General features: G+C 41.8%; 3 protein-coding genes across 9 annotated transcripts in view; 2 read left to right on the forward strand and 1 right to left on the reverse strand.

The window, feature by feature from the left end:
- GINM1 (glycosylated integral membrane protein 1) overlaps nt 1-13294 on the forward strand; it is a 785919-nt gene that overhangs the window by 585204 nt on the left and 187421 nt on the right. The window lies entirely within an intron of this gene.
- Nucleotides 1-13294, forward strand: part of UST (uronyl 2-sulfotransferase) — a 119939-nt gene that overhangs the window by 81243 nt on the left and 25402 nt on the right. The window contains exons 6-7 of the mRNA XM_083731849.1: nt 539-636; nt 1757-1914. Coding sequence (XP_083587975.1) covers nt 539-636; nt 1757-1914 — 256 coding nt within the window. The remainder of the gene's footprint in view (nt 1-538; nt 637-1756; nt 1915-13294) is intronic.
- LOC310841273 (uncharacterized protein) overlaps nt 1-13294 on the reverse strand; it is a 155201-nt gene that overhangs the window by 64842 nt on the left and 77065 nt on the right. For 3 of the 6 annotated variants that reach the window (XR_014562448.1, XR_014562449.1, XR_014562450.1), the window contains one exon: nt 5742-6465. The exons of the other annotated variants lie outside the window; for them this stretch is intronic. The gene's annotated coding sequence lies outside the window, so the exon portion shown is untranslated. Of the gene's footprint in view, nt 1-5741; nt 6466-13294 lie in introns of those variants that run through there. 6 annotated transcript variants of the gene reach the window in all.

Genomic DNA, 13294 nt, shown 5'->3' on the forward strand with positions numbered 1-13294 from the left:
AATCTTTCTGTAGTTAGATAACTTGTAGCTGAATATTTTGTGAAGGAACTGATATTTCCAATACTCGTGCTGAGCTTAAAATTATGAGTGAGATTCAGTGTAGCATGAGCAGCTGTCTGCTCGCACAGCGGTGCTTTTCCTTCTCCATCTCCCTGCAGCTTGCCCGTACATCCCAAATCTGCTTCAAAAGTTTGGAGAGATCCTCCATAACAGATTTTGGGATTGCAGGTGTGGCTGGAAAGGGGAGAAAAGAAATAAGAAGTTCCATTGCACAAACAGATTTCTGTTACGCAAGGAAGCAGATATAAGTGGATCTTGTTTTGTTTTTAAAGGGCATATGCACACCCATACACCTGTAAGTTTCAAAAGAAATATAAGTAAAACATGAGGATTCCCTTCTGAATGTAGTAAATCTGTTGATGCAACGGTTTGTTCGACAATTCGGGCCTTAGATCTGTGCTCCATCACTGGAAGACAACAGAGAACTTCATAGTTCATTTACAACATTTTCTTTTCTTCCCCCCTCCCCTTCTTTTAGGATATTAACGTATGCATTCTTGAGAACTACCCTGAATGTTCCAATCCCAGGTTATTTTATATTATTCCATATTTTTGTGGACAGCATCCAAGATGCAGGTAACTATGTTATCTCCCTTTTCAAAGTTATGTCTTACCACCTACTGAAGCAGGGGTGATTTCAGTTTTGGAATGTTCCACAGAAAACAGCAGAGAGCCCAAAATGCATCATGCTGGTAATTAATCTGAAAGTCAAAGAGTTGTGCAGAATACCAGTTCACAGATTGCATTAGAAAGCAAGCTGTGCCAAATGCTAAAGGACTGGACAAAAAAAGGAGAGGACAGATCAATCAACCTTTCCTTTCTAAAATACTGAATAGTAGGAATGCAAAAATAAGATGGCTCTAATAAGCCTCTTCTTTTCACACCTCAAAAAGCACCAATATATCCAGAATTCAATATCCAGGTTTTGCCAGAATATAGCCACCTGCCCCGTCTGTGACATCAGATGTGGGGCAGGTGGAGATGCAACTGAACCTGATGACACAGCCAATTCCCTGCCAGAAGTAGACTTGAAGTCACTGTCTATCAGCTGATATGTGGTGATTTCACTTTAAACTACCACGCAAGGCTCTTTGCAAACCTTGCATGTTGCCTTGAATTCCAGTGACCATCCTGGTGTCATAGTGACACCAAGTGATTGATGGGTGAGTGCTGTCTAATTTGGGTAGGGAAGATAAGGATTTGGCCTGCTGCCCATATAAAATTCCCAACCAGAAATAGGCCACTATTGATGGCTTCAATCCCTTGATGTGGCAGATCCTTTGTTGCTTTAAGTTGCTAAACCCAATGAGGTTATGCTACCTTTTACTCACCTGGTGCGGTCCAGAAATTTTAGATTACAACTCAGGTGCTGTCTGAGGCTGATGGGAGTTATAGTCCAAACCTCTGGAGGGCATGAGGTCAGTGAAAGCTGTGCTGTGCTGTGCAGGGCAAGCCATATGTCAGCTTCTTGGTATATTGATGGCTTATAAACAAGATTATTTGAAAGACTTAAAATATGTCACAGAAACTTAGATAGCAAACATTAAAAAATGATTGATATTCCGCAGTTGGTGAAATATTCTAGCTGCCTAGCAGGCTTAATACTGTGAATTGTTCTAAACTCAGTTTTTATTACAGAGTAAAACTTTTGTTTGCAAATTCAGTTTAAAGATTCTTTTCTTTTATGTTCTTGAAGGGAGCCTGGGGAATGGGCCCTTGAAAGAGCAAAAGTGAATGTGAATGAAAATTTCCTACTTGTGGGGATTCTGGAGGAATTGGAGGATGTGCTGCTTTTACTAGAAAGATTTTTACCTCATTATTTCAAGGATGTACTCAGTATCTACAAAAACCCAGGTAAATGTCTTCTGATATATCCCTGATTGGTTTTTATTTTTTAATAAATAAATGTAATATTCTTAAATGTCATATATTAAATGCTGAAGTAGCAATAGGACAGCTGTAACTCTGATGTTCACTCTTTTTTTAAAAAAGTGCGTTCATTGGATTAGAGTGCAAAAAAATGTTTCCATATTCTTTGCATCTTCTGTTCAGCTATTGCTTTCAAGTAAGTAAGCCCCTCCCCCCCCCCGAAACACAGTATGGAAACTATGATTTAGAGATGTTTGGAGTGTCCTGCTGTAGCTAACAGAGAAGTGGCAGGGAGAGCATATGTCTCAGAAGAGGCTTCCTTCCTAACATGTCTTACTCATTGATCCAGTTACCAACAGAACCCACTTCTAAAACACGGGAAAACAGATGTAACATAGAACCTCATAGCACATCCCTTAGCCACGGAATAAGCAAGGCTTCCTTGCAGCTCTGCAGCTGAAATGCCAGGTGCCCAGTGAATGCCAGCTTGGCCCTCCCACTATATAGGTTGGCGGTCTTTTTTCTTTTTAGAAGCACAACACCTAAGTACATTTTTCTGTTGTTTCTTTGCTGTCATCATTTTTCAAGGAAATGCTCTTTTTATACATGAAACATTTTGCTTGGTATCTTTTGGGGGGGCAGTTCTTGGAGACATCAAAGGATCTTGTCAGTTAGTGCGATCCACAGCTAGCTTCTGCTGCAAACTTGCAGTGGGTTGTATCAGCAGTGTCACTCAGCTGATGGTAAGGCTTCTATCAGAAGAATGGGGAGGGAAGCTCATCTGTCTCCTCTCTAAATCCCCTTCCCCATTCTGTCATATGAGTGACATGGCTGGATACACCTCTGAATTTGGATCATAGATTTTTTTATTTGTCTTAAGCCTCTTCTCCTGAAGAACAGTCTGCATGTGCAATAACAATAAATGTTTTTTCCCCCTTCTTTGTACTGATTTCAACTAAATCTAGCAATAAATAATGCTAAATCTTTTTGTGTAACAGTCAGTAGCAGTAAGTGAGACAAATACTATGTTAATTATTTTCATTTTAAGAGTAAGCTGCTTCTTCTGGTAAATAAGCACATTTCTTTTCATATAATGCCAAAACTCATGAGAAAGGGAAATTTAAACTTTGAAGAGCCAAACATGTATTAAGTATGGAAGTTAATTAATATCTTTATTCCATGCTAACTTGATTTGGCCAGAAGATGGCATTGTCCCTCTTATTTTCTCATACAATTATAAAACATGAAACTTGAAAAAACAGTCACATACGTTCTGTCTCTCAACTGTTCACATTTTATATTCTGATCAGTGAAGAGAAAATTAGTACGAAAAACCATCTTGAGCCTGTAAGATTCAGATGTACTCTGAAAAATGCTTTGATTGGAACAGAACCATGTTTTTTAAACCACTGCTTAAATAAGTGTGCCTAAAACCGATAGTTTTTGTTATGTGTTATATATGAAGTTTGCCTTCTAAAATAAATGTATAATTTTTGATGGTCATAGTAATCTTTGGAGAAGGTTTGCAATATGTAACCATTCACTTTTAACTTATACAAAAAATATTTAGATTTATATAGGAGGAATTCAGCACTGTGCTAAGGTGAGTGTTCTGTCAGTGCAAACAGTTCGACTTCCCAGACAGGCCTATCCCCCTTCTCCTCCTGCTATGCATTATTCAGAGGGTTATTCCGAGTCAGTTTTAGGGGTAGAGAGAGGCAAGCCCCACTGAATGTCTCCTATTGGTACTTGTTAGGTGAATCCCACCATATGTATTTTTATCATGGGAATGGACTTTCTGGTGGACTTTTGCATTTCAAGGATTATTTTGAAGATGTTCAGATTGAAAAAAAAATTATGTTCTCTAAAATGAGGATTTTGTGAATTAAGGACAGAAGCAGAAATGTTTGTCCCATCACATCTTAACCTGAAGCATGAAAAAGGTGTCTTGAGCTAAGATCCAATTCACAGATTAGTTGACAGGCATTTGTAGGATGATCACCTCTTCCCTGTGATGGCTACACACAGTCTAGGACCATGCTGGAATACAGCTCACATGGGCCCAAGAGCAAGCCTATAGGCTATATTTTTGCAGTCTGTGGACTGAAGCAGACAACCACTAACAGTGCAATGATTGCTTGAAAATCTGCCACACGTCAGCTGGTAATCCATGGAAAGCAGCAATCATCTGTCTCCACTCTCACAATTATTTATTATTTATTTTGTTTATTATAGCCTGCCTTTCCTCAAAAAAGCTCAAGGCACCTAGCAGCAAAAATAAAACCACAAGTTGACAATTCAAAATGTCACTTTTGATTTAATACAAAAGCATGAAAACATTAAAATAGCAGCAGAAAACAGTAAGACATCAAAAACAGCACAGTAAGTAAAAATAAAAATTTATCAAAAAGCCTCCCCACCCTGACAGTTAAAACCGATTACAAGCTAAACGCCTTTCTAAAAGGGAATTCCACAGCTTAGCAACTGCCACAAAGAATGCCCTCTCCTAGGTCACAAACACACACACACACACACACACACACACACACACACATGTTCAGGGGCAACAGAATTACCAAGAGTTGGATAATCATGAGTGAACCAACTATTCAAATGCAAGTGGAAACACTGCAATGTAGTGCCACTCTAGAGGGGATACCATGGCTGATGGTCTGGAAGGCAACTGAGAGACAAAGGAGAATCTGGGATCCCGACAACTAGACATTTTGGAATCCATTTTACTGAAGGTTTAGGATCAGAGTCCTAAGAGACCAGTGTGTTCTTCAGAGCACTGGGAAAGACTAGGGGAGCATGGGCTGCCTCTACCCCCTGGGGAATGCAGTGTGCATGGGTTTCAGAGTTCCTAGCCGGGGCTTTAAGAAGCTGAGGGGGATCTACCAGGGAACCAAGCAAGCTGCTTTGATCTTGGGCAGAGTAAGCCCCCTGAAAGCTAGCCCTGCTTCCCCCAGCAAGTTGTGAGCAGGTTGTACCAAGGAATGCAGGATGCACAAGCTCAAGGTGTTTTAATGCATCATCGGTTCCCCTCCCATCTGGGCTGTGAGAGTGAGTGGAAGAGTGGTGCCAGCAACTACCAGGCAGTAAGACCTGACTGACAGCACTGTAGGGCTGTTGGACAAGAAAACGGGTGTGAGAGGCTCTCCTGAGCACACACAGCCTTCTCCACATTGGTTGCTCAAAACTGTAGATATAAACAGAGCCCATTCCTTGTCTGGAAATATAAACAGTTGTGTAGATAGAGGGAACTTAGTTGAAATCAGAAAACCAGTGCAGTGTAAAGGTAAAAAAGGAAAAGGACAGCCCTGGGGGATTAAGGCTCATCTCGCTTTCCGGCCAAGGGAGCTGGCATTTATCCACAGACAACTTTCCAGGTCATGTGGCCAGCAGGGCTAAACCGCTTCTGGTGCAATGGAACACCCTGACGGAAACCAGAGCACACAGAAATGCTGTTTCCCTTCCTACCGCAGCAGTATCTGTTTATCTATTTGCACTGGTGTGCTTTTGAACTGCTAGGTTGACAGGAGCTGGGACAGAGCAACGGGAGCTCACCCCATTGCAAGGGTTCGAACCGCTGACCTTCTGATCAGCAAGCCCAAGAGTCTCAATGGTTTAGACCACAGCTGCTAGTAGAGTCAGATGCTGAGTCTGGAATGCAGAGTGAGCTAGACCAGAGAGCCAATTTCTTGGTGTTACCAGTTTCTGCTCTTGAACTGACTTTTCTTTGGCAAATAAATGATGAGTTGTGTTTGGTTGAAATTCTATAAAGTACTAGCAGATGGAGCACAAAACATAAAAGCATTTAATTATTTAAATCAAACATACTTTTCTCTGCCGTAGATATCATAAAATGATTGGGCCACACCACAATCTGAACATTTGGGAGCAGAATTAATCCATTATCTTTCCTAGTTGCACAGGCTCTTTCTCCAGTAACTTTGTAGGTGGATAGGTGGAAATATAGCTTTACAATACCCACAGCTGATCTCTGTTACTTGCAGCTGAGTTCAGTAGCTGTATGACTATGCTGAATCTGAGGATAAACCAGCTTTGAATAAACCCAAAAACTAAAGAGACAAAAGACTCTGCAGTAAAATGCTCATTTCCCAAATACAAATATTGTAGAGATGCAAATTGCCTGTGAGAGAGGGAATGAACTTGCACTCACACAGTGTTGCATCCAATGTGTTATGCATTATTAGAGATGTGCATTCCACATGGAATAGGATTTTAGCCTTAATTTCAGAAGTTAGATAGGCTTACTTTATTTCTCCTTGACTTTGCATTATGTTGTTGACATTTTATAGTCTTTTGAGGGCACCAAGCTGTGGAGCTGTTCTTTCAGTGATCACATCTGGTTTCTTGGCACAGCAGTTACTTTGTTACAGCGTTAGTTTAGGGAGCCTCTCTTGGGGTCAGCTTGCTGATGGGCTGCTTTGTTTCTCTTCCACCATATTCATTCCCTGGACTTGCTTTCAAACTCATTTTTCAGCTGCTTGCAGAGAAAAAGGTTGATCTCCCCTTAGAGCTGAAAAAGCAAGGAATGATCTGATGCATGAATTTGATTAGTAACTGCAGCCATATATGTGCTACTGCATCTCCATTATTGCCAGAAACAAGTTCACACACTTCCTTGCTGTACTCAAGCCTCAACTACTACATAGTGAATTGGTAAATCTTCCTCAATCCACCTATTAGGTGTTTGAAACCATGCATAAAAATATAAGAAGTTCAAGCTTTTATTTTCCCTGTGTTATGACAATATTTTGCATAACACAGTGTCTTGTGTTTGAATTCACTTTTTAAGTTTTATGGTATGCACAGCTTGCTTTCCACAAAAATCGCTAATAAATCTAAATAATAAAGTTACATAGATGAAATTTTATGTTCAAATGTAGTAAAAGAAATGTATGTGAGTCCCTAGATTCACAAGGGATTAGCAAGCTAACATCTTACATCCAGTATCTATCATCTCTCTCTCTCTCTCTCTCTCTCTCTATATATATATATATTCATTCATGTGCCAGAAGATTATTCTTAAGAAGCTCAACTGTGCAGATGATGACAACAACTTTTTCCTAATAAGCACAATGGCCTCTGAGCACAGGGGGTTGGTTGTTTGTTTTAATCTGAACATACTCCCAAGTTGATTGTGATCTCTGCACATCTCTCTTGAGCTTGTAAACAACTGTAGGGAGCCTGCCTAAGATGGAATCATCAGAAACAGTAGAGAACCTTGAGAACCTCTGGCTTGCTTTCCGCCAGAATTAGAGAGCTCCAATCTCCCTACAGACCAGCCAGCCAGAATGAGGTCACAGGAGAAAGAAACTTCCTGGGATTAGCACCTAAGGCACAGATGACCATCAAAAGGGATCCCAAGCCTAAGCCATTTCCCTCCCAGTTTTTGGTGGCCATCACCAACCTTGCTCTTTTCCATTCTACATATATGTTAAAGAAGTTCTGGAAGGAGATGGAGTTTAATTTTAGCTTTTGGAGGAAGCAGGAAAAACCACACACACACACACACACACACACCCCAACACTCTCTGGATGTGCTGCTTAGGAGAGCAACAGGGAAGAGGTCTTATGTTGCACTGAGTAATGTTCCCAAGGTATCCACAGCTTGTGGAGCACTTGTGTCCTAGGTTTTTGTCAGGGTCTCTTCCCTGGTGACAGGATAGAGACCTGCCTGCTTGTTCCTTTGTCCTCCCTCTGCCCTCCTGAAAGGATGCTTGTAAGTGATATAATGGACTCATTCCTCTCTGAGGATGGACTCATGGCCAAACTGTATCCAGATTTAATGGTTATCAGCACTGTTTTTCACCTGTACAGTGGTACCTCGGGTTACATACGCTTCAGGTTACACACTCCACTAAGCCAGAAATAGTGCTTCAGGTTAAGAAGTTTGCTTCAGGATAAGAACAGAAATCGGGCTCCGGCGGCGTGGCAGCGGGAGGCCCCGTTAGCTAAAGTGGTGCTTCAGGTTAAGAACAGTTTCAGGTTAAGTACGGACCTCCGGAACAAAGTAAGTACTTAACCTGAGGTACCACTGTATTCTGTAACAGTGACAAATTTTCCATTCCTGTTTCTGTTTTCTAAAGTTTGAGAAAAAACAAACGAATTATTATTCATTCTTTTTTTGGTGTGAAGCTAAGACTTGAATCAGGACTTCATTCAACAGCTAGGCCAAAGCTTCTGATTGATTTCTGATGTGTATCAAAACATAACTCAAAAGCAAAGTGAATAAGATCAAGTGTCTATTTGCATATACTGTATTGTAAAGAAACAAGGCCACATAATTCATGTAAATATGCTTCATAGCTGACGTGCAGCTCATGTATTTTGTACTCAGGTATCATAGCCAAGTACACACAAAAAAAACCTGAGTGCAACCCTACAAGGGCTTTGCCAGGAAATGGTAGGTCTGTTAATTGCTTCTGTTTCGAGAAGTAATGTCCCACTCAATTACCAAAGCCTAATAGTGCATGGCCTGTGGCAAAGAATTTGGTATTGATCGGTGCCAAATGTGGCTTTTCACTTTGCAAAAGTCTGAGAAGCAGGAATAGATTGTTGTTTTGTATTTCAAGTACTTAGCTGTCATTCATCAAAATCTCTTAGCAAACAAAAAGGCATTATCCAGCTATTGACACCATCTCTAGATACAATGAACACATCAGCAGGATTTTAAAATATAAAAATAGATTTCAGAAGTCTGTTTCAAAAGCCTGCGTCTGCAGAATGACTGAAAACAATGTTAATTTTTCCATAAAATACTGAACCCCATTTATCAGGCATACTTACCAGAGGAAAAATAAATTGTTAAGACCACTGGCCTCTTATTTTCTAGCAGCAGCTGTTTTGCTAGTGGTAGCAGCAGCAGCTCCTCATATAACATGTTTTATGATGAATGCAAGCAAAAGCCAACTTTGAAATTCCAGCACTGCCTTGTACGCATAAAACATAAAACCTATTTAAAATAGCATAGCTGTTCAATGTGAGTCGTTCTCCCCCCGCCACCCCAGTTCTCTAAATACATTCCGTATGAGTACCAGGGCCTTGTCTGTTGATTTCTCCTTGACTTGCCCCCAAGATGTTTTGATTCACCAGCTGAAACTGGCACAAAGTATGAAATTATAACTGCATATAAAATGTAGGTGCAAGGTGAGCAAAAGTACATGTATGTGCATGCATTATTTTAAAGCCATGTAGATGCCTGTTGTAAAGACCTTTGTAGGTAATCTTGGTCTGTGACTCTTGCAAGAAATATGATAAATTGCAAGCCTGTACACAAGATACATGAAATATCAGTGTTTCATTCCAGCATGGCCCAATTATAGGGTGAGCAGCTATGTAGATTGAAAAAAGTAGTAGTTGCAAGCCTGCTTGGTCAGTGCCAAAAGGTTTAGCCTATGGCAGGACTGGGGAAACTTTTTGGCTCCACAGGCCATAATACAGTGGTACCTCGCAAGACGAAATTAATTCGTTCTGCGAGTTTCGTCTTGCGGATTTTTCGTCTTGCGAAGCACGGATGCACCCTGGTATTAACGGTTTTAAGAAAAAGGAAACAAACTCGCAAGACATTTGTCTTGCGAAGCAAGCCCATAGGGAAAATCGTCTTGCGAAGCAACTAAAAAAACGAAAAACTCTTTCGTCTTGCGAGTTTTTCGTCTTCCGAGGCATTCGTCTTGCGAGGTACCACTGTACCATTATCAGGATCTGCCTCATGAGGCCACCCACCTATCAAAATCTTTTGTGCTTCAAGTCTCCTTGTGCTCCTTTTTTAAGTCCCCCAATCTCAGAGGCTTCAAAAGGGAATATAGAGAAACTTGCAAAGGGTTCTCCAAGTCTTCACCCTTTAAGTCCCTGATCTTGGAGGCTTAAAAGAGGAGCAGGAGGAGAGTCACAAAGCCTGTACCAAGTGTCTCTTCCAATTTAAGCCTCCAAGGATGAGGGGGGAAACTTGTAAAAGGCTTTGAACAGGCCCCACACTTCTGTTTGAGCAGTTTTAAATCCTCTCTGAAGAAGATTGCATGAGACACCTATTTTGAAATGAATTTTAGGGATTTAATTGTCACAGCTGATGAATGTGATGCAAATTGTGTTGCCTTGGCTGTGCAGTCTTGTTCCTGGGAACAAGATCATGTAGCCAATGCAGAATTAAACCCTGTCCTCCTATGCTGTTGACATCAGTTGATGGGTCTGGGCATAGTTTTTTGGGGGAAAGCCCTGTGAGCCAAACTGGGTGCCTTGGCAGGCCAGGACTGGCCTATGGGCCAGAGGTTCTCTACCCCTGGCTTATGGTTTCATGTTTTTTTCAGGCATTAAGTATCATTCGTTGCTGCGAGCCAGTGTGGTATAGTGGTTAAGAGCGGTAGTCTCGTAATCTGGTGAACCGGGTTCGCATCTGCACTCCTCCACATGCAGCGGCTGGGTGACCTTGGGCTAGTCACACTTCTCTGAAGTCACTAAAGTTTCTGAATTCTTCCCTCAGCCATATGTGCCCAAGGCTCACTTAGGCTTGTTTGCAGTTTATTAAGTTGCGTGGCAAGTTTCCTCCCCCAGTTGAAATGAAGACACAGACACGTTGCTTTAAGGTTAATGGGCGTGAAAGGCCACAACTTTATTGATTACGGAATTGAAGGTATTGGCCTTAGGCATTGGCTTCTATCGACTACCCGGCATGGTGACCGGGAAGGGTTGAACACACCGCAGGAGTCCTGTTGAAGTACGCCAACTAGGATCCCACGGGTGTCACCGCTCGGGGGCGTGCCGGAGGCCCTACCTCTCCAGGCTTCGGACAAGGCCACGCCCCCCTGGGAGTCCTCTACCGGACTACCCCTTCTCATTGGGGGAAGGTGATGGCGCTCCCTTCCCCCCTCCTTTTTCCTATAATTTGCCCCATGTCAATGCCTAACCGCCAACACCGTGAAAGTTGTGACGATTGCTACGAGGTAGGCGAAAAAACCAACTGGCAGGAAGTGCGCCAATTTGGAAAAATTCCTACCAGGCCCCTTGCGGCGACCAACCGAAGTCCATAGCAAGGCCAATTCCAGCTAAACCTAAGGGTGGGTGGGATGGGAAAACCGCTCAGCTGCTGGGGCGAGGGGAAAAGAGGGCGGTCCCTGGGCGTGCCTGGCCTTAAGTAGCCCAGGCCGCGCCTCCCCTCGCCCGCCGATTGGCGGGCTGGGTTGCAGGCACGCCCAGGGATTCCCCAACTCTCGCAGGGGGCGAGGGAAGCCCCCGCAAATGTGGGAGTGTCCTGCCCGCAACACCCTCTCCTCTTCATGCTCGGAAAGGGCTATGTCCAAACATGGCCTTGGGGGACTCGTTTTAAGCTAGGATTTATATGTTCAAAATTGTTGGTTGTTTTTGATAAATTTGCTATGCTCATGTCTTAATTTGTTCCAGGGTCAGCACTGGGCATCTGCTTTCAGTACTAAAGCCTCAGGTGCTCATGAGGGGATGCAGAATTCATTTCCTTTAGCTGTGCTTAATTACAGAGAGTTCACACACAACAACAAGAAGGGAACAGACTTCCAGATCAGAGGGTGACTTCTGCAGCCCAACTCGACCCTGGTATCTTTCTTTCTAGAAATTAAGCACTGATTATGCCAGCAAACCTATCAATGGCTATGCAGTGTTTCACATACTGCAACCTGATGACACTGAGTGCATTAGTGAGCATAAGTCAAACTTGTTTTCATGGCAGTCATGCAACTGTTAAACCAGGTTGACAAAAAGAAGTTGAAATCAGAAAAAAAGCTAAAGCTGTATGAATCAGTTGCTAGAGATGTTGGAAAAGGAGTGAAATCTTATTTCAGTAACACAATAAAATTCTGGTTTGGGCTAAATACACTCAGGATCAAGATGATAGACTTCAATAAATGTTGAACATTCTGTTGTACAAATTAAGATTTATAGAAGGATTATCCATGAGTTTGCATCAGTTTGGCCAGTTATGCTCTATTGCATGAAATTTTAATACACTCTTTAGCAAGCACTCTTTGTGCTTTTAATAAAAGAAATTCCAGCACAAATTTTGCCTATTTTAGGAATTGACTGATGGCATATAGCATGTTCTCTTCGTGAAATCTCAGTGTTGTGAGTTTTATTTTTTCTCTCTTTAACTTGTAGCACAACTTGTAAGTCTTCTACTCATTTTAATACAGTGGTGCCTCGCAAGACGAAAAGAATCCATTCTGCGAGTCTCTTCGTCTAGCGGTTTTTTCGTCTTGCGAAGCAAGCCCATTGACGGCTTAGCGGATTAGCGCTATTATCGCTTTTAGCGGCTTAGCGGATAAGCAGATAAGGCTTAGAAAAAGGAGGGGGAAAGGGGGAAAAAACCCCGCAGGAACTCGCAAGACATTTTCGTCTTGCGAAGCAAGCCCACAGGACATTCGTTTTGCGAAGCACCTCCAAAACAGAAAACTCTTTCGTCTAGCGAGTTTTCCGTCTTGCGAGGCACCACTGTAATGGTTTTATTCTGCAGGAACAAAAAACCCTGCGTGGTAACTAACACTTCCCTTTCACTGAACACTGACCATTTTTGGTAACCCCATCTCCCCCTACACCCTCACTTCCAAATCTACTCTGGAGGAGCCCCCAACTCTCTACATAGCAGCTTTTTAGGAGGTGCAGAAAGTCGAGGGGGATAGTATTGCTTTCCATCAGCAGAGGTGAAGCATTTGTTTGTTCTTTTCAAAGGAGCTTACAGAATGAAATTTCTGACAAGTTCTAATTTAGTATAAAATAAGTATATTTCAGAGATGTGTTGATCTCGCTGTATGCTATTGCATATTCCACTTGTTAAAGAAAAATAATTTAAATACATTAATCTGAAACGAGCACAAAGCAATTTTTTCTCCTGTGCAGAGAAGAACTTGCATATGCCGTATATTACGTGCCTTTCAGTAATTCACAGACAGATGCCACACAGTACTTTGGTATATTTTGCTAGCATTTGATAATGGCAGATTAATGTTTTGGTTTGTAATTGGTGAAGGAAGAACCAATGAATACCTAGAAATGAATTCCTAAGAATAACTTCTGTATATGAATTTCAGCACAAGGGGTTGGCTTTGAAGCAGAGTTCAAATATGCTCTTTAGAATGCTTCTTTATGCAAGCAGACTCAAAAAAGTTCTGGAATACTTGAATTCCATTGGGGGTTAAACCTCATTTAGGAGCAAACCAGGGCAAGCATGAAAAGACATTTGGGAACATATTAATCACTGCAATGTGTCTCCATGTATTCTAATGTGTAAAGTAAACATACAGTAGAGTCTTTTTACTATCATTTTGGGAAAAGAAGTTAACCTGTAAAAGTTTGACACCCGAAAGTCCCATCCCAC

This window comes from Podarcis gaigeae, assembly GCF_964106915.1.
Source record: "Podarcis gaigeae genome assembly, chromosome: 3".
NCBI lineage: Eukaryota > Metazoa > Chordata > Lepidosauria > Squamata > Lacertidae > Podarcis > Podarcis gaigeae.